The sequence below is a fragment of the Balearica regulorum genome, chromosome 1 (genome assembly GCF_011004875.1).
Source record: "Balearica regulorum gibbericeps isolate bBalReg1 chromosome 1, bBalReg1.pri, whole genome shotgun sequence".
Lineage (NCBI taxonomy): Eukaryota > Metazoa > Chordata > Aves > Gruiformes > Gruidae > Balearica > Balearica regulorum.
In genome coordinates, this window is record NC_046184.1 from 178,011,668 (window position 1) to 178,030,279 (window position 18,612).

The 18,612-nt window shown below is 35.7% G+C and overlaps 1 protein-coding gene across 1 annotated transcript in view; it reads left to right on the plus strand.

Annotated features, from left to right (window-relative positions):
- PCDH9 (protocadherin 9) overlaps positions 1 to 16,222 on the plus strand; it is a 698,197-nt gene extending 681,975 nt beyond the window's left edge. Inside the window, exon 4 of the mRNA XM_075741725.1 lies at positions 9,692 to 16,222. Coding sequence (XP_075597840.1) covers positions 9,692 to 10,065 — 374 coding nt within the window. The 3' untranslated portion in view covers positions 10,066 to 16,222. The remainder of the gene's footprint in view (positions 1 to 9,691) is intronic.
- Positions 16,223 to 18,612: the final 2,390 nt, after the last annotated feature.

Sequence of the window (18,612 nt, forward strand, 5' to 3'; positions counted from 1 at the left end):
TAAGTCTCTTCCAGTTTTCACAGAATCATCCTTCCTGAGTATGTCTGTGATGCACTGCCATTTGGGTGTTTTGGATAGTGTAGCTGTCTGCTAGTTTATTCACTGGCTGCTGGAACCATTTTGCTTATAATGGAAAAACTTTATTTGAGTGCATTTTCAAGAGATCAGAGTGAATTAACATCTTCTGGAATGACAACAAGGATCTAGATTAATCACGTAAATTTTAAATACATAGAGCCAGATGTAATCACTATCCATGGATTCCCTTTTTATTAATAGACAGAAACTGACACCTCGAGAAAAGAGTCAGGTCTTCAGAGAGCTCAATCACTTCATGCCAATGCTTCTCTCTCCATTGATAACAGGAGGAGGTTAGGATGACTGCATACCCAACCTGAGCACAGCAATTAAGTTGCTTATTTTGCGAGTGATTTGATTTACTTCAATATGCATCACTCTTCATTCCACGCTGTTGCTAAATGAAGATAAAGGACTTAGACGGATAGATAGAATATATATAAAATATGTATAAAAGTAAAATATAGAAAATATGTTTTATATATATACAAATAAAATGCATTATATATATATTTGTACAGATAGCACAGTTCATCATACATATGTAAAGCCGATGTCCTTACTTTGATAAAATCACAAGGTAACATGCCTTCCCTCAAGGCATGATCTGTATTATCACAAGTCAGAAGATCAGACTTTTGCTGCAAGTTAGAGAGTGATCAGTAAAAACAACTCTTTAATTTAGTCTTCTTTTAAAAATCATGAAAATCAAATGAAGTTCAAGTTGACTGGTTTTAATTTTTGTGCTGTGCATGAGTTTATGGTCAGGCACATAGCAGCGGCATAAAAAGTTTACAAAACTGTACAATGTTGAAATAAATATTGTTCAGCTCAGTTCATAGCATTCTGCCAGTCTTTCTCATTTTTAATAATCCTGTTTTCACATTGAATTCTACCTTTACTCATACACAAGTTTTAGAAATTACTCACCAAAATTTGATTTTATGATAAACAGTTGACAGAATCTTCCAAATTGAGACTTAAGTTGTTTTTGACTGACAGCAGGTTCATGTTTGGGGCATATTAATAGAACAGAAAATGTGACCATGTTAAAAGCAGTGCTGTCTCAGCAGGTTGCCTATAAATCAATTCAACAAAATATTTTGATCAAGTACCATAAATATTTAGGTATGAGAGAAAAAAAAGATAGTAAATGATTGTGACCATGGGATGCTTTATAAATATTTTATTATCACCATCCATCATCACCTTTTGGGAGTAAAGACTTTTTTAGGCAGCAAAATGAAGAGCTACATAACAAAAAAAGATTCATGCTGAAAATGAGTATTATTCCAAATACTTGAACACTGACAGTGCTTTGGTCTCATTAAGAGATCCAATCAAATTTAGAAGGTTCATTTGAATCCTATGCAGAATTTTGATTTGTTAAATTGTCCTGCTAAAATTAAATGTATGGCAGGAAAAAAATGCTAATTTTGAGGCAATAAGATTAGATGAGATAGCATTCTTCATAGGAGTAGCTTCAGTGGATGAGAAGATGGATGAGTTCCATGCCATGCTGAAGATGGGTGCAAATTTATAAAGATATGCTGTCTGCTCTTTGTGTGCCATAAAGTCTGTCTAAATAACAATATCCTCTCAGGGAGAGAATCTGCTGTTCTGGCTGTCCATGTATTATTGTATTTGGACTATCTCCATTTGCAAATGTTGACTTTTCATCTGTGACCAAAGAATGAAATCTGTATGAGAGATGTGTAAAACATTTAATCTTTATTTATTTGTTAACAAAAGGGGTTTTTGCCAAATCCTGTTTGCACTTCTTTTTTCCCTCTCTCCCTGGAAGGTGACTGTCTGCATCCACAATGTGACACTTAAGCTGAGAATACAAATTGCAGTCGTTTGTGGAGTTTTGTTTGTTTGTATGTTTTTAATGACAGAATGCATTAAACCAGAATAACAATCCCAGATACTATTTTGTATCTTCTGTATTTCTAAAGGGTACACTACAATTGGCTACATTTGTTAGCAAAAGTTTATACAGAATAGTTTTATGTTAATATTTGCTGATCCATAGATTTTTAAGACCAGAAAGAACCTCTAGCTTATCTACTGAATCTACTTTTTAATTTTTTTTTTTTTTTTTTTTTTACTACTATGCATAAAGTTTCACCCGGTTAATTCTGGAAAACAAACAAACAAAAAAAAAAAGGTGGAACAGAGATCTGAACATAGGCAATGTGCAATCCATGGTAAGTAACAGAGCTGGATTTTTATGTCCAGAGAAAAGCACTGAATCATCCAGGTTTGAGCTGTTCAGCACGCAGGTCAACATCGCTCCAGACCATGACTGCTTTGGAATGCCTCCCGCAGCATCTTCCCACACCCTTGATTGTGTGGACCATGACTTTGTGATTTCAAAGAATGTTTTAATTTCCCTGCAGAATGATCACAAGTCTAACAATTCATCTACCTATTCATAAAGACTAGACAATGCTAAGCAAACTTGACCCATAGTATCTCACAAGCTCGGCAGTCAGTCACATAAGGGTGTTCAGTAGACATTAGGAAATGGGCTGCTCACCCTTTCTTGGAAGATTTCAACTCGTGGAAGGGGTCTTGCCTTGGAAAATGCAAGGAACTAAAAATTTGTCTAGGCTGCCAGTGCTTCAACGTGTGGACTCGGTGGTACTTGACTGCTCCCTGAACATGCACACATGGAAATGCATACAGATTTATATTCATGTATGCCAATGCAGAAAAAAGTAATTGGAAATGGGCACAGAAAGTTAGGCCAGATAAAAATAACATATTGACATCAGGGCCATTACTGATGAAGGTGTAACTTGTAAATGGTAATAGTATTAAATTTCTAGGAAAGATAGCAGAAAAAAAAAAAAAAACCCTAAACAATCTCAGTAACACTCTCTTTGTAGCTATAGGTGAAAGGAATTCAAGACAAGAAATACAGAATACTTTCTAATAGTGATCATGAACTTAACAGACACCTATTCCACAGTAGATTAGTAATTTCAGCATTCCTCAGGTGTGCGAGAAAACATTGTAGAGTGTCCTTCTCTACAGGAGGGATTACAGAACTGTCTCTCATTTATCAGAGGAGCTCTTGGTACCAAGGTCAAGGTTGATTCTTGCACATCTATAAGAGAGATGGGCCAGAGTCTCAGGAAGAAAAGGGAATTGGAGCTGAGCTTTCCAGAAATGTTCTGACTATAAGTGGCCTCTGCACAATGCTTGAAACAAAAGGCATGTTCCTCTTCTGTAATGAGCCTATGGGTATAAACTGCAATGGGGGAGGAACAGCCTACTGCACTGCTATATTTTTCAAAGCTACAACCTCTTGGCATATGTTAGTTGTACTCTTAAAATGCCAAACACATTTAGATATTCAGGATACGAAGGGAAGGGAACACTTTCTTAACTCTGAAAAGATTTAGGCATGAAGCAATCTCAGCTATCAGAAGACTGAGGCAATTCTGTATAGAAGCAGAATTTCAAGTAGTTGAATAATCTTGCATTTCAAACTTTAGCCACGTATGGAGTCAAAGAAGTCACGTATGATTTTTGAAATTATAGTTTGGATCTTAGACACCCACATTTCCAGGGAACCCATCTAGATCACTTAAGTACTTCACAGAATAGTATAGAAAATCTTATTCTGCCAGCCTTTCCTATCTTTTCAGAAAATACTTTAGTTGCATTTCTGTGTTCTGAGCAGTAGCTGCCACACACACCCCCGCACACACCCCCACCCCACCCCTTCACACCCCCCCCCCCAGCTTCCTCTCCCTCCTGCCTCCCACCTGTTATTGTGCTAATTAAGGATTCTAACAGCTTATCTCTGCTAAGTAATGCAGATATAAGCTAACCTTACAGTATTATTTAGTTCAGTCATGATGAAAAATAAGCTTGGGCCAAGACAGGGAACAGGAACTAGCAGGGGTTTCTTGATCTGTGCCTGAGTCCGAGGATGCACCTCCAGGAAGGGGAGAGAGAAGCAGCGGGTTACAAGGTGCAGCTGGTAGGTCTACCAGAACTGGTAGCAGCGATGGTGGGAATCCAGGGAGCTTGGAACAAGGTGATTTGGGGACAGAATGTGATTTTATCAGCACTGACTATGCCAGGTGGAATGACCATGCAATAAGCCACTAAAAATATATTTTTAGTAGTCACTGATGAAGCTTGCTGTTAATTAATAATACCAAGAAAACATACCCAGCACAGCATCTATGTGGCTTTGTAGTCTTGCATTTTTTTTTATTTTTTTTTAACAGACTAGAAATAAAGTACAGTCTTTCTCATTTATTTGGCTGATATTTAAGAGAAAAGTCAAAAGAATCTTTTTCATTATATACTGTTTTCTGGGGTTTATATTTATTATATGTAGTAGTTGCAAAACCTCTATGAAATATAATAATGTCATTTCAGTTCCAATATGTGTGGGGAAGGCTGTAAAAACTTGTGGTCTCAGAAAAGGTCATTTAGTAAAGTAGCCCATGAAAGCTTAAAAAAGCTTTCTGTATTTGAGGTTAAATAGAGCTGAAAATGTTGTTACTGTTGTTTTCTTTTCTTTTCCTTTTTAAGACACAATATGAAAAGTTAAATAAATATGATTGCCTGAAACACAACTATGGCCATGTTCAAATCCACTATTCTTAATGTTAGTGCCCTCAGGCAAAGAGTACTTTTTTTTTTTTTTTTTTGAGACCAAAAAGTCTCACTTAGTGGAACTTATCTTATGGTCTTGACTCTTTCAGAATTGAAGAATTAATTTTCTGTCTTTAAGAGAGTTTTAAAGAAGCAGGTTGAAAAGCAGCTGGTCAACACACCAGAAGCTAGTTGCTAATTGCAGCAGTAAGTTAATCAATGAAATAGCAGTTTAGCTTCTGGGTGTAATAAAAAGAGATAAAAGACCACACAGAAATTCCAGCAGTAGGGTATGACCGGCTCTTGAGTGGCATACATTATTTTCCTTCTTACACCTGTCTGCTTTTGAGTAGGCAAGTCATGCATCTGCTTGACAGCTATTAACAGAATAAAATAACAACAAAAAAGCATTTTTGGGTAAGATCTGATATAAATATTTACAAAGACAATTTAAGGGAGTGTTTGTTATGCACTTTTGTGTTTGCTTTCAAAACATTTAACTCCAGAGACAGATGGCTTGTACAGTTTTATCAGCACTTGTGTCATTATATATTCAAGCAGCCAAGACTGATAACCAGCCTCATGTATAACGGATTGTTCAGAGAACAAATACTTTGAAAAAAAAAACAAAAAAACCACCACATATCAATAAAGTACGTCAGTGTGGAAAAACTTGATACAGAAATTTCAGTGACATTTTTATGAAGAGAAAGGAAACAAATTAATGCAATTATAAAATTAAAGCAGCAGGAACAGGTTTTTAAGTGGTGTCTTTGTATGTGGTAATGAAACAACTTTAGAAAATTGGGTGAAAGCTATTGCTCAGCAGTGGTGGAGGAGAAAGATAATTACCATTAAGGCATCATTATGCTTTCTCAATACAAAGCAGCCAACTCTTCAGTGCAAGTTACCCCCAGAAGATCTCTCTCCCATCATACTGCTCATGATCATTTCAGTTTATGCTACTGAATAGCAACCTGAATAATAAGGAGTCTTAGAAAAGAATAAACTGTCTATACTTGAGAACATAATTACACAAAACAGAAGCTGAAAAAAAACATATTCTTGAAAGACTGGCTTTTTTTTCTTTTTTTTTTTTTTTTTTGTGAGATCCTTTTTTCCCAAATCTGTTTTTCATCTTTTTTCTGTATTTCACAGTAGGACATTTATAAAGTCCCCTAAATCATGATCATCACCATTATTAGAAATAATATTTACAAACATATTATGCTTGTATGTAAGGGCCTTCATTGGAGATCAGGTGTGACGGGCACCACACACATTATGAAGAAAACTGCTTTTTTCCTGAATCAGTAAGAATGATAATTCCTTGCAGTAGCTCAACAGTAAAATACATTATTTTAACAATCTGCGTTTCTAAAAAAAAAAGGAATACTTTGTGCATTTATTTTTCTCTTGTGATGTCTTAAACTGAAAGTGATTAAAATAATTGTCAATTATATATTAGATGAAGTCTTGCAAGGCATTTTGTAAACTTAAGCCTCACAATATTTTATAAGGCAAGTAAATATTCCCTGTATTCTGCAGATTGGAAAGCATGAGTCAGAATACTGGAAAATATGCATACTCACTTGAGTAGGAGTCTTAACTCTGGACATGCATTTTATTCATAGATTTTTACATACCGGCATATGTAGAGATGTGTGCAGACTTATACCATACCTCACAGCTATTTGAACAGCTATTCAGCTAAAAGAAGTGCCCTACAGGTGTTTCCCTGGGATTCCTAGTCCTGTCCTAAAAGGAGAGGGCGTCACTCTGTCTACGACTGTCACTTGGTGTGACCTACATCCGTACAAGAAGTGTAATTGGCCTGCTACACAGACTGCCATGGTCTTGCCTTTGGTTGAAATCTCTGCATAGGGAAGGTTGACTGGAGGAGGAAAATTAATTTTTGAAGTGTAAGTAAGTGGGACAGTGGTATTTGGTTAAAGCAAAAAACCCAAGAAGCTGCTCCTCCTGAACAGGCAGTCATCTTGGCATTGTTACCCCATTCTTGTCTGCTGCTCATAGTAATAGAAATCTAAATATTGCAGTGCTCTCCAAAACGTTTATCAACTTAAAGATGGCTAAAGCAAAGGATGTTTAAAATCCATTCTGAGTTTAACAGCATTAACTGCCTAGAACTGTTGCTAAAGAAAGCAAAACACATGAAGTAAATCTTTCAAAGAGTTTGACATGTAGCTTATAGGGCCACATGCATATTTAGTCCTAAGTAGAACCAGTTTATTACTAATTTAAACTTTAAATGGAAATAAATGTCTTATCTCTTGAAATTTATTTAACTAATCAGAAAAAGTAACTTATCCCCTTCAGAACTACAGTACTAAAGGCTCTCCTGTAAACGTTTTATTCCACTGTAGATTGGAAGGACAGAGTGCATGCACTGTATTTCTTGAAATGTGTCATTCTGTGGTGAAGGATTTTCTTTGTGTTTTGAAAGTTTTAATCCCTGCCAAACCTTTCCTCCTTGCTCAGCAAGATAGCATTGTACTGTGAGAGTAGGCAGGTTGAAAATAATTCTGCCACTTCTCAATTTTTCCCATTTTTCCCCTGAAAATGGGAAAAAAAATTAAAATTAAATTTCTGTTTTCAGTTAAAAAAATAATCAGCTTTTAACCTATAGATAAAACTTTGGAAATGTTAACAATATACCACGAGTACTTCATTTACTTATTATTGCGCTTTTTTTGTGCTAAGTACCTGCCTCAGTTTGATTATAACTTCATACTAGAGGATTCAAAGAAGAGTTTTATAGAAAAAAGAATATCTCTCTTCCAGTGAATTATCACAGTTCTCATTTTAGAAGCAAGGTTCTTGGTTCTCACTGAAATCTCTGCTAAGCTCCTACCTTACAGTTGCTTTTTCTTTTTTTTCCTAATGGTTCTGGCTTAATTATCTCACCTCGTATTGAACTAAATGGAAAGTAGCATTGATCCTATGTATTTTTCATGTTCTAGTTGTCAACAATAGGACACTTTCTTATATGGGGAATGCAGAAGCAACTGTTATTATGATTTATTATATTCTGTCACTTCAACAGCATACTGTATATTCTCCAGATATTCAAAAAGAGGAGCTACTCAGAGATAAGATTAACTAATTACATTATAACACATAGATATATACCTAATTGCATTTTCTATATGTGTGTGTAAAAGCAATGGGTTGATAATCTGTGGAATTTACGACTATAAGCTGTTATGTGTCAGTTAAACCAACAAAAACCCACAACAAAACCAACAATCATCCCCCCCCCCAAAAAAAAAAAAACCCCAAACAAACCCAAAACAAAATGAACCAACCAAAAAAACCCCAAACCTCAAAACCACAAACCTGGGAAGGAATAGCAATTTCAATAAAATTAACTAGGGTAATTTCAATATTCAGAAAAAAGATCTGTTACTAAAGGTAATTTATTGTATATGCATGGCGTACAAGAGAATGAAATATTCTTTGGCATCGTAACACAGAAATCTTTGTTAGAATGCCCTCACTTATCATTTTGAGTCTCAATTATATTATAAAGATACACTTTTTTTACTGATGTACTGCTGACATTTTTCTTCTGATTAGTAATGCTTTATAACATGCTCATAACTTCACTATTCATGCCTACCTGCTAAGGTTCTTTCTCAAAAATCAATCTATAATTTTCTTCCTGTCACTAGACTCTTTAATCAAGGAAAAATGTCTCCTTAACTCTTCAAATGTCTACAGCACTAGCCAGTTGTTTTACTCTGAAGTCAAGAAGAGTCATCTCAAAATTCTTGCTCAAAATTACAATGCAGTTAGCAAGGAACCATGACAAAGCAGATCTCAAATATTGAGAAATATCTAACAAAGACACCCAAAGTGATTTCCCTACATTTTTCCTGGCTTGCCTTTCCTCATACATCCAGTCTGATCAGATGAGCCAATTCAGCTATTTAGAAATGCAGAAGACTGAGAGGAATTCAGTGCTGCTGAAGACATGGGTGACCTGTCTGCTTGATTGCAAGATGCCTGTAGCTGGCCAGCTGTGTCCTCAGTAGTGTGTGAAAAATGATGTGGATATTTAATATGCATAGTACTTCAGCCAGACTTCATTTCTGTCTCCTGTGGTCACATATTCCTGACTTATAAAGAATTATGAGAGCAGTTCTTTATCAAACGCAAGATTTACATAAGCCTTCCTTTTTTATTTACTCCCTGATTTTTATGGCTACATAGCAGCTATCTGAGATATGTTTAATGGTCAGAAAAATTACAGATTATATTCTCTATCCTGTTGCAATATTTTGAAGTGTTTCATGGTTTCATATTAAATCCAGCAAAATGTAACTTCTCTCTTATTTGTTGGGAGTATGCATCAGAGTTTTATCCACTAGGTAGATGTCTAGCACTATGCACCAACCCAAGTCTGTAAAACAGTAGACATTAGAATAATCCCGCATACAGAGCATTCCTTTGGGCAAGCCTATTCTTGGACAGTAGAGATGTTTCTCAATTTGCGGTGGGCTGTTAGTTCACCAAAGCTCTGCAGCAGTAAAGTGAGTTAAAACAGAAGGGAATACATCCAAACCATAGGCCTTTACAAGCAGCATTACTTCTCACTCAGAACCTGCAAGGGTATGTTTACTTCCTCTGACATTTTCACCTACCTAGCTCTATTTTCTTAGTGTGACTGAAAAAGGGAGTTAAGTTTATTCACAGTAGGATCTGAGACTGATAACTTAGGGTTAAGTGAACTGTATTTCCACTTCTGGAAATTATGTTGGTAGCATATGCAGAGAGTACATGCCCTACAAAGCACCTACTGTCTAATAAAATGAAAATGTATCTGGGATTTACCAGCACAATATTTTGCTGCAGATTCATTGTTAATTTTCTTATGAGGTATATGTATAAATTTAATGCCAAATATCACGATCTAATATTATGTCTTTTTTTCCCCTCTTCCTTCTTTCTGTTTGTTTTTCTTCTGCAGATGGGCCTCTTGGGCCACGAGGATTAGCTGAAGCTACAGAGATGTGTACTCAAGAATGCCTGGTTTTGGGTCACTCGGACAACTGTTGGATGCCTCCCAGCTTGGGCCCATACCAACAGCCAAAGTCTCCTCTCTCCACCTTTGCACCTCAGAAGGAATGGGTTAAGAAGGACAAACTAGTTAATGGACACACATTGACCAGGACCTGGAAAGAAGATAGCAACAGAAACCAGTTCAGTGACCGAAAGCAGTATGGTTCCAGTGAGGGCCATTTCAACACTGGCAACCACATGACTGACATTCCTCTGGCCAACTTGAAGTCTTATAAGCAGGCCTCAGGAGCTGTTGAGAGTCCAAAGGAGCACCAGCTATAAGAAATAGTTACTTTGGACCAATGACTTTAGCCTACTTAGACTTGCTAATACTGTGTGTGTGTCAGAGCTTTATGTACTGGGTAGACCTCTAGAACTATGCTTCACCTAGCAGAGATATGCATATCTTTATGTTAGCGCCGTGGAAGGTATGATGTCCTGCAACATGAAAGAGTGTTTCTACTAGTTGTGTGGCTTTGTTAAATAGACATGATTAAAATCTGCAGAGATCTCTCCAGTTTGCAAATATCCTTTTTTTGTTTGTTTGTTTTTTGACCCTGGACTGCTGCTATGAACAACAGAAGATGCATTTGGAGAGTGAGAGAGCGAGAAAGTTCAGTGGATTGCGATGATTGAAAAGCATATCCAGTTAGAAAATTGTGCTTTTGTTGTCATTGATCTATGCTGGGACCTTTATACTTGAGATCATATTGCAAACAAAACAACTGAAACTGTAAACATTAAACCTATTGTGCTATTAACAATGTTAGTGGACACTTATAAGTCGATCAGTGTTCAAATACTTGTAAATAGAAACAATTATTACTTACAATTTTTGTGTACTTATAACGTTCACTTGAAAATATACTGTAGCATATTTCCGTGTTTCACAGTTGCTTTTTACTTTCTTTCATTTGCTTCCTGTTGTTTTGCTTTTATTTTCAGTGATGGTGTTTCTGTGTTAGTAGTCTGTCTGACACACAATGTTCCAAGGAACTCAAAACACTTGTGTTACAAGTGAAAAAAGAAGTGATGGGGTGGGAGGGAAGGTTGGTTGTAGAAAGGAAAAAAAAAAAAAAAAAAAAGCTTTTTCTTTCTATGTAGTAGCAAATGATGCCAGCATTCAGGTAGAATTTCTTCTTCTTCTTTTTTTTTTTTTTTAATAGTAAGAAATGAAAGGACTTGTGTAAAGGCTTAAAAATTTAGCTTGCTTTTTTTTAAAAAAAAAATTCCATTATGTTTCATAAAACAGGGAAACTGCAAAACGAAAGAAGATTTAAATTTGTGGTGTTGGGTGAGAGGGAACGCTGTTCATTTGGAATCCTTGATCAAATTAGCTGCAGTCTGTCATTTAATGAGTGGTAGCTGACATTGATCTCAGCTGGGATATATGGAGGAAATTCTACAGGAGCAAAATACAATAATCATGTTTTTCCGATTGGGCAGGTGTGTGTCTATACCTAAGACAGTTTGTATTGCTGAAACAGCAGCATTTGTGTTGATCTTCATCTGCGTTAATGTTGTAGTAACACAAGTGTTTTTAGACCATAGCCACAGAATATTTAATGTGTTGTGCCTTCATGATGTAACAGAGCATTCTCCTGGTAGGCTAGTTGGGGGAACTAAAGGGTTAAATCTCTAATTATTGCTGTTTAACTGTTTGTTATCATAGTTGGTCAATGCCTGGCAGGTATCAGTATCATGTCACCTCAGTCAAACCAGCAGAGTGACTCCTAATGTTAATAAGATCTAAGTTGCACGCAAAGCAAATCCAAATCCAAACATTTTTAGATGGTTTTTGTTAAGGCATGACAGATGATTTACACAAATAAATAGCATGCAAAAAAAAAGAAAAAAAAAAGAAAAAAAAAGTCCTCACAGAAAAAAGCAGAAGTTACTTATGCCACAGTGAAACATCAGTCTTAAAGTAACAAACTTAGCTAATCTGAAGGTGATTTTATTCTTACCAAAAACACAAGCTTTTTTTCCTTCTTTATTCTTTTGTATATAGCAGTTCAATTTTTTTTTTTTTACTTCTCTTTTTTTTTTTTTTTTTTTTTTCCCCTCCACAGTATAAAAGGCATAAAAATGGGTTAGGGGTGCATTGCTTATTGCAGTACTTATGTCAGTTTGTGAGGGGTGTTTGATGACTTTGACAGAATAAATATCTAACCAGTTATCCTTGTTACTGCTTTGCCAGTTCAACGTTATTTAGTTATTCAGCTCTTGCAATAAATGTTCTGAATTCCTGATTGTGTTGTGTTAGTTCTTGGGCAGATGCCTAAGGGACTTTATTCCTGTTAGTTTCTCTTTCTTTCTGTTGTTGTTGGTTTGTTTCTTTGTTTCATTCTGAATTTCCAGTTAATTTTCTAAGCATATCATGGTCCATTTGGCTCATATAGATATGTATAAGAATGGAATATACAACAAATGATAAATCCTGAGGGCCATATTCTGTCATTCCTATGGTAAGTAGGAACTTGTTCAAAATGAGTTATTTGAATTGGGTAAAGTGTTTCTTACCCAGCACAAAGGTGACAGAAATTAGCCCGTGTTTCTTAGGCATACTTAAGCACATGTAATAAGCATTTTTGCATGAATCTTTGTAACAGTACAGTGGTAGCATATAGAAAAGTCAGCACTTACCACACCTCGGTCTTTTTTTTTTTGAGAGTAAATAAAGTCATATCAAAATACGATAAATACTTTCTTACAAAGAAAATTTGTGTGGTTATATAATCACTTTTGTTGTAGCACAGTAAAAAACAAAAAAAAGAAAAAAAGAAAAAAAACCCCAACAACTTTGAAAAAGACATATCAATAAAAGTAACGTGAACATGCTAAGTTTTAAAGCAGAGGTGCCCTGAGTTCTATATTAAAATCAGAAACACAAAAATTATTTGAAAACTCAAATAGCACCAACTGTTTAAATTGTAAGTGCCTTTTTAAACAGAATATATTTGAAAAAAATTCTATCATGGATAGAAAGTAAATGATGTGACTTTTGCTACAGAAAGAGAACAATATTCTGTTCCAACCTTCAATACTTTGTGCTGCCATCGACCTGTGCAGGAGGAGCACAAACAAATATGATGTAAATTACTAGCAGGTGAAAATATTCTCATTTCATTTTCTCAAATTCCATGTAATTTTAGATTCTTAAGGCCTTACCCAAATTTCAATATTTTTTTTTTTTAAAGACAAGATAGAAAAGAGAGAAGACAGAAGGAAAGAAAGAGAGAAGGGAAGAGAGAAAGAGAGAGAGAAAGAAAAGAGAGAAAGAGAGAGAGAGAAAGAAAGAAAGAAAGAAGGAAGGAAAGAAAGAGAGAAATATTTGCAGCACTGAGAACTAGAACTGTATCTTAATCCCATTTAAGCCAAAGAAATGGTTTCCAGAGGTTTCCATGGAATCTGGATTTGGCCCTAAACATGTATTCAGTAAGTGCCCATTCATTCATAACCATTTGGTTTGCTCAGTCAGTAATAGTAGTATTGCTGTCTAAAACTCACAAATTAAGAAAGAAAAAAAAATAACAACAACAACAAAAAAGGTTAAATCCTAACAGGAATTCAGTAATATGTAAAATGAGGAGCTTCAAGAAAAATTTTAAAATCCCACTCCACAGAATGAGAAGGCAGCTGAATATTGGTGACTATTCAAGTTTACTAACTTTGAGGCTAAACTTTACTTAAAATTATTGGTAACCTGCCATGATATAGATGTCTCTCTGATGCCAGTTCTAGCTTTTTTTCCTTCAGCTAGGAAGATTGGGTGCCCTTTATTTATTTCTTAGTGCACATATTTGAAGGACTGCTAAAAAGATAAACCAAAGGTTTCTTCAATAGTCCTTTATTTTTACTGTCAATGACCAAAGCCCTTTGTTCAAACAGAAAATCCTATGTTGTACTGACTCCTACTAAAGACAGAGCAGTCAGGACCTGTTTCCCAAGGAACTGTCTGAAGGCAGGCAAAGAAATACATGAGCAGAACATATACATCCATTTTAACAAATAGGTATGAGGAAAATTACATTCATGTTGCTTTCTTAATGTATTTATTACCTTTTGGCAAGTTATTAATAGTAATCATCATCAGAAGAAATGTTAAGGACTTGACCATGGAGCAGACTAAACTCTAATGGAAAAACGCAGGAAGTGTTGGACACATAAATGGCATAAAAGCAGTAGATGCATATCTATGCAAGAGGAAAGAACAGGAGGGACAAAGACTGATGTCGCTGACATGACAAAACAAAGAATTAGGGAAAAGAGGATCACAGCATCGATCAGAATTTTAGTCTTGGGATGTTTTGAACAAAAGGAGGGACTAGTAGCTTTAACAAAAGAGAAAGACACAGTGAGAATCACAGGACATGGCAACAGGTGATGTCAGGGGACCCACAGGATTCATGACATGACAAAAGGCATAGGGGTAGGGTCTAATAGCCTTAGGCAATCGCATCTGATACCTCAAAATAAGTTACAAAAGTATTGCTACTGGCATGAGAGCACAGCAGTGGTGTCATATCTAGTTCAGACAGAAGAACAAATAGTCTGTGATGACTGATTTCCTGTGACCACAAAATATTTACCTGATTCAGCTGATAAAACTCTCTTATGGCATGTATCCTTGCTGTAAGGTAAAAAGAAGCAGTGAGTTCTTTGCAGCACATGTACTCATGTGTGCCAGTTCAGACAGCAAAAGCAACTGAGTACTCATGGAATTATCTCTGGATGCTCAATTCTTTCCTTTTTAATACACTTCTTCAGCAGAACCGTGTTCCAAAGTCTCGACTTTATTTAATTTATATGCTTGCAGTCCTTACTGCTGTGATGAAAAACTTCAAAATGGAAACCAATTCTAGGGCAGAGCAAGGTGTTTTAGTGTACAGAAAACATGACACACTATCACCCAGAGTTGTGAATCAGCTCCGTATATCATGGACAGTTAAGCTCTAACTCAATTAATATTAGTTTTATTAACTTTCACTGCTGATCACCTTAGTGGACACATCCATCAAATATTATTACCCCATAATCCAAAACCACCTTTGACTTTTCCTCTTGTTCCAAGAAAACTCTCATTGGTAGATGTTTCCTTGTAAAATTATAAGATCCTTTTTCACATATTACCTGAGTGGATTGACTTTTTCCAGTTTGGCTCCTCTGAAATATAATACCTTATATAACACAGCTGCTTATAGTATAAACTGCTTTTCCTGTGAGATCCCATTCTATACTTTGTTTTCAACCAGTTGCACATAGTAAGATTGTAACAAAGAGGGCCAGATTCTGATCCTTCAGGCTTTATTGAACCTTTTACGGAGCAAAATATCAGGACCTGTCCCATAATTAGTAACAGAAATAGCAAGTCCTTCAGTATGCAGTGGACTAGCAAATGCTTGAGAAGAAGCAAATTTGTAATTTCCAGGCTTTAAAAACATAATGTAGTTTATTTATAAACTGAAATGAATGCTAATAAATGCAAAAATTATATATATAATTTTTAATGGATATAGACACATCACTTCACCGGACACTAATAAAACCTATGTGCTGGTATGTATCCTCATCCTGCCAAATCCCGTGCAGCTCTTTTGAGACACTGAGTGCACTCAATTTCTTTAGAACACAGCAGTAAGCGTCCTCTTGTAGGGGTTCAGCATTTCACAGGACTGGGTCCACAATGAGAAGATTATCACAGACAGACATGTCATATGCTAAGTTTTGAAGCAAGAATGCTTTCTCTAACTGCAGCATCTCATGGCTCTAACTACAGCTTTAACTTTATACTGCTACCTTATTATACAACAGAAAAAGTATGCCTTTCACTACCAGAAAGGATCTCAAATTCTCACTCTATATTATGAACAGAAAGAACTGAAAGACAGTAATGTCCCTCATTTTTAAAATTAAGTTTATTTTGTTGGGTCTTTTTTGGTTTTTCGTTTGTTTGGGTTTTTTTACCACAGCCATTCTTAAATCCACCTGTTGTGCCTAGGTATTGCAACACATTCTAATATTGCATGGCATGTAAATAGATACCTTAATTACTCATAATGATATGATTATATACACATATATATATATAGATTATATATATATACTTAAATATTATCAATCACATAATTACTCAGTATTATTTAATGGAATTTTGGGACTATGGATTTTGTTGTTTGATGTACTTTAAACTGTATGAAGCAGCATATTCTTAAGACTACCCTCACCAATGCTTTTGATTATTTATTCATTAAATAAAGTGTTTTCTTTTGCTTGTTATAATCCTGTTTGTACAACCATGTGATAATATTAAAATGGGTAAGTACTGTACGGGAATTATAACTGTTTCTTTTCTTGTCTAAATATATACCTATAACAATATTTATTAGTGATCTGAGTTTTAAGAATGTGTCTTTTTATGTGTTTATTATCTCCTTGCACATGGTCCAAATTTAAAGGAAAGCTGAGATAACACTTCTACATGTACATCTGAATACCCCAATGGCTTTTAAATGTCTTTTTGCCTTTATTCACAAGTGAAATTGGGATGAGATCTGTACTTTAAATCGGCCATAAAATAAATGCATAATGCAGTATATAGGGTTTACTTACTGTAGCTATCATAAGCGAACCTACATTCTTAATCTCTCAGGTAAAGATGTATTAAGCCTCAGATGGGAGAAGGGGAGACTCTGAGTGCAGAGGACAATATTTAGAACAGTTGATTTTAACAGAAGATGAGTCAGAAATCTTGTACACTAAAAAGTGTGGGTTGGGTTTTTTTTTCATATTTCACAGTCAGCTTCCATCTTTATTTTGTAGAGAGGATCAAGTAGAGTGTGTGCCCCTTAGACGAGCTCTAACATTTATTGTTGATAAAATTGGGAACTGGTTTTGGTAACCCTTAGTTATATCAAAGTCCATGTGAATTTTCTTGCTTTTTCAAAAAGCCAGTATTCCACCAGCATTTAAATGTGTATTTGTTTGAAGGAAACTCATCTTCTGCTTTCTTTTTACACACTAAAATATTCCATAGAAAGATTCTTCCTTCCCTTCCCTTCCCTTCCCTTCCCTTCCCTTCCCTTCCCTTCCCTTCCCTTCCCTTCCCTTCCCTTCCCTTCCCTTCCCTTCCCTTCCCTTCCCTTCCCTTCCCTTCCCTTCCCTTCCCTTCCCTTCCCTTCCCTTCCCTTCCCTTCCCTCCCCTCCCCTCCCCTCCCCTCCCCTCCCCTCCCCATTCCTGCACCTTATTGCCTGGGATGTGTTCTGTAGAGGTAAGTGCTGCAGTGCCATGAAATGGTAGACTGAACTTGAGACAGTTGAGGGTTCCTAGTGCCTACCCAAATTGGACAGTTCTTTTAAGTCCCTTGGTTACATGCACAGGGAATGCCGGATGGGCACTATTTCCACCAGCCATTTCCTAAGATTCCCTCCAACAATTTGCTTTTTCTTGCATCTCTTGAGAACCCACCCATACTCCTCAAGGATTTCAACATTAAGCTGAATCTTTTGCTATGTTATATTTACCTGTGCCACTTCCTTCCTAGAATAGAAGCATTTTTTTCTATTTCTTTTCAGGTAGAGAATTCAAAGTGGGATCTGTGTGGTTCTGCAGCTATGCAGACATTTTTGACATCTTGTCACATGGGTTCTAATAGGAAAGAAGGCTGTTGACTTTCTAGCTTTCGCAACGGAGAACAGGAGAGAGAGTGAAGCAGAAAGATGGGAAAGGGAGGGGATAGCAGAAGGCTGTATGTGTTACGTATGAGTTAGTTAGGGAAAAAGTAAACTACAGCAGCAATGAAAAGAGTAAGTTTAAATGTGATAAGAAAAATTATGAAGGCCCTTAGAAATGTGTCCTGCATCTTCATATCTCTGTAACACTGTAAGAAACGACAATGCTATCTGAATAGGTTTGTGTACACACAGCACATTTAACACTATTTTCTTGTGAAAAAGGGATACTCAGAATTATAGCAAGGCTGTACCATTCTTCTGCTGAATTTCTTCCATTTCTTCCACATTCCTTCTAAGAAATGCTAAAATTTTTTTTGAGACCTTGCTCTTCTGCCTGCCACGTGTATGTAAAGACCATAAAAAATACTACTACACGATTTCAGTAACTGAGCATTGAGTTTGACTAATGAATTTTTAATATCAAATGCTTATTAAATCATTAGCTATGTAAAACTTACAAATAATCCATAGGCTCAAATGAATAAGAAATTATCTGTCACCAATTTGCAAAGAGGAAAAAAAAAAAAAAAAAAAAAAAGATGATACACAAAGGATTGCACTCCTGATAAACAATTCAGACACTTTTATCTCCCAACACCTGCAAAAGGGCACAGCTGATAAAGATACAGGTTTAATGTCATAAAGTGATCGGTGGATTTCTTTTCATGTGCAACATTCTGCAGAAAGCTCTGGGTTGTGATGATGTTTATGTTTTCATCGATATTTAAATTAATTCAATGTGTGATTAAAGAACTTCAGTCACACAAACCTAAAAATCCAATATCACATTAATAGAAAAATCAACTATTTACTTTTATCCTATTGCAAGTCACTGTTTAATCATTATGTAACAAATATTATATCCTTCTTAGTACTGGTTAAAGAGGTTCTTTAAAAAGAATATTCTTCAGCTTCATATGTATTACTTTGTATTTTTTATAATGCAGGTTTTTAGTTTGTTTTCTTTTGGGAGAGAGAAAGTTTGAATTCTGGTTACAATGTTTGTACTTCTGATTTTTTTTTTTTTTTTTTTTTTTAGAATTTTTTCAGGAGTATTATTTACCACAGGGAATGACGTAGGTCTGTGCTTTCACT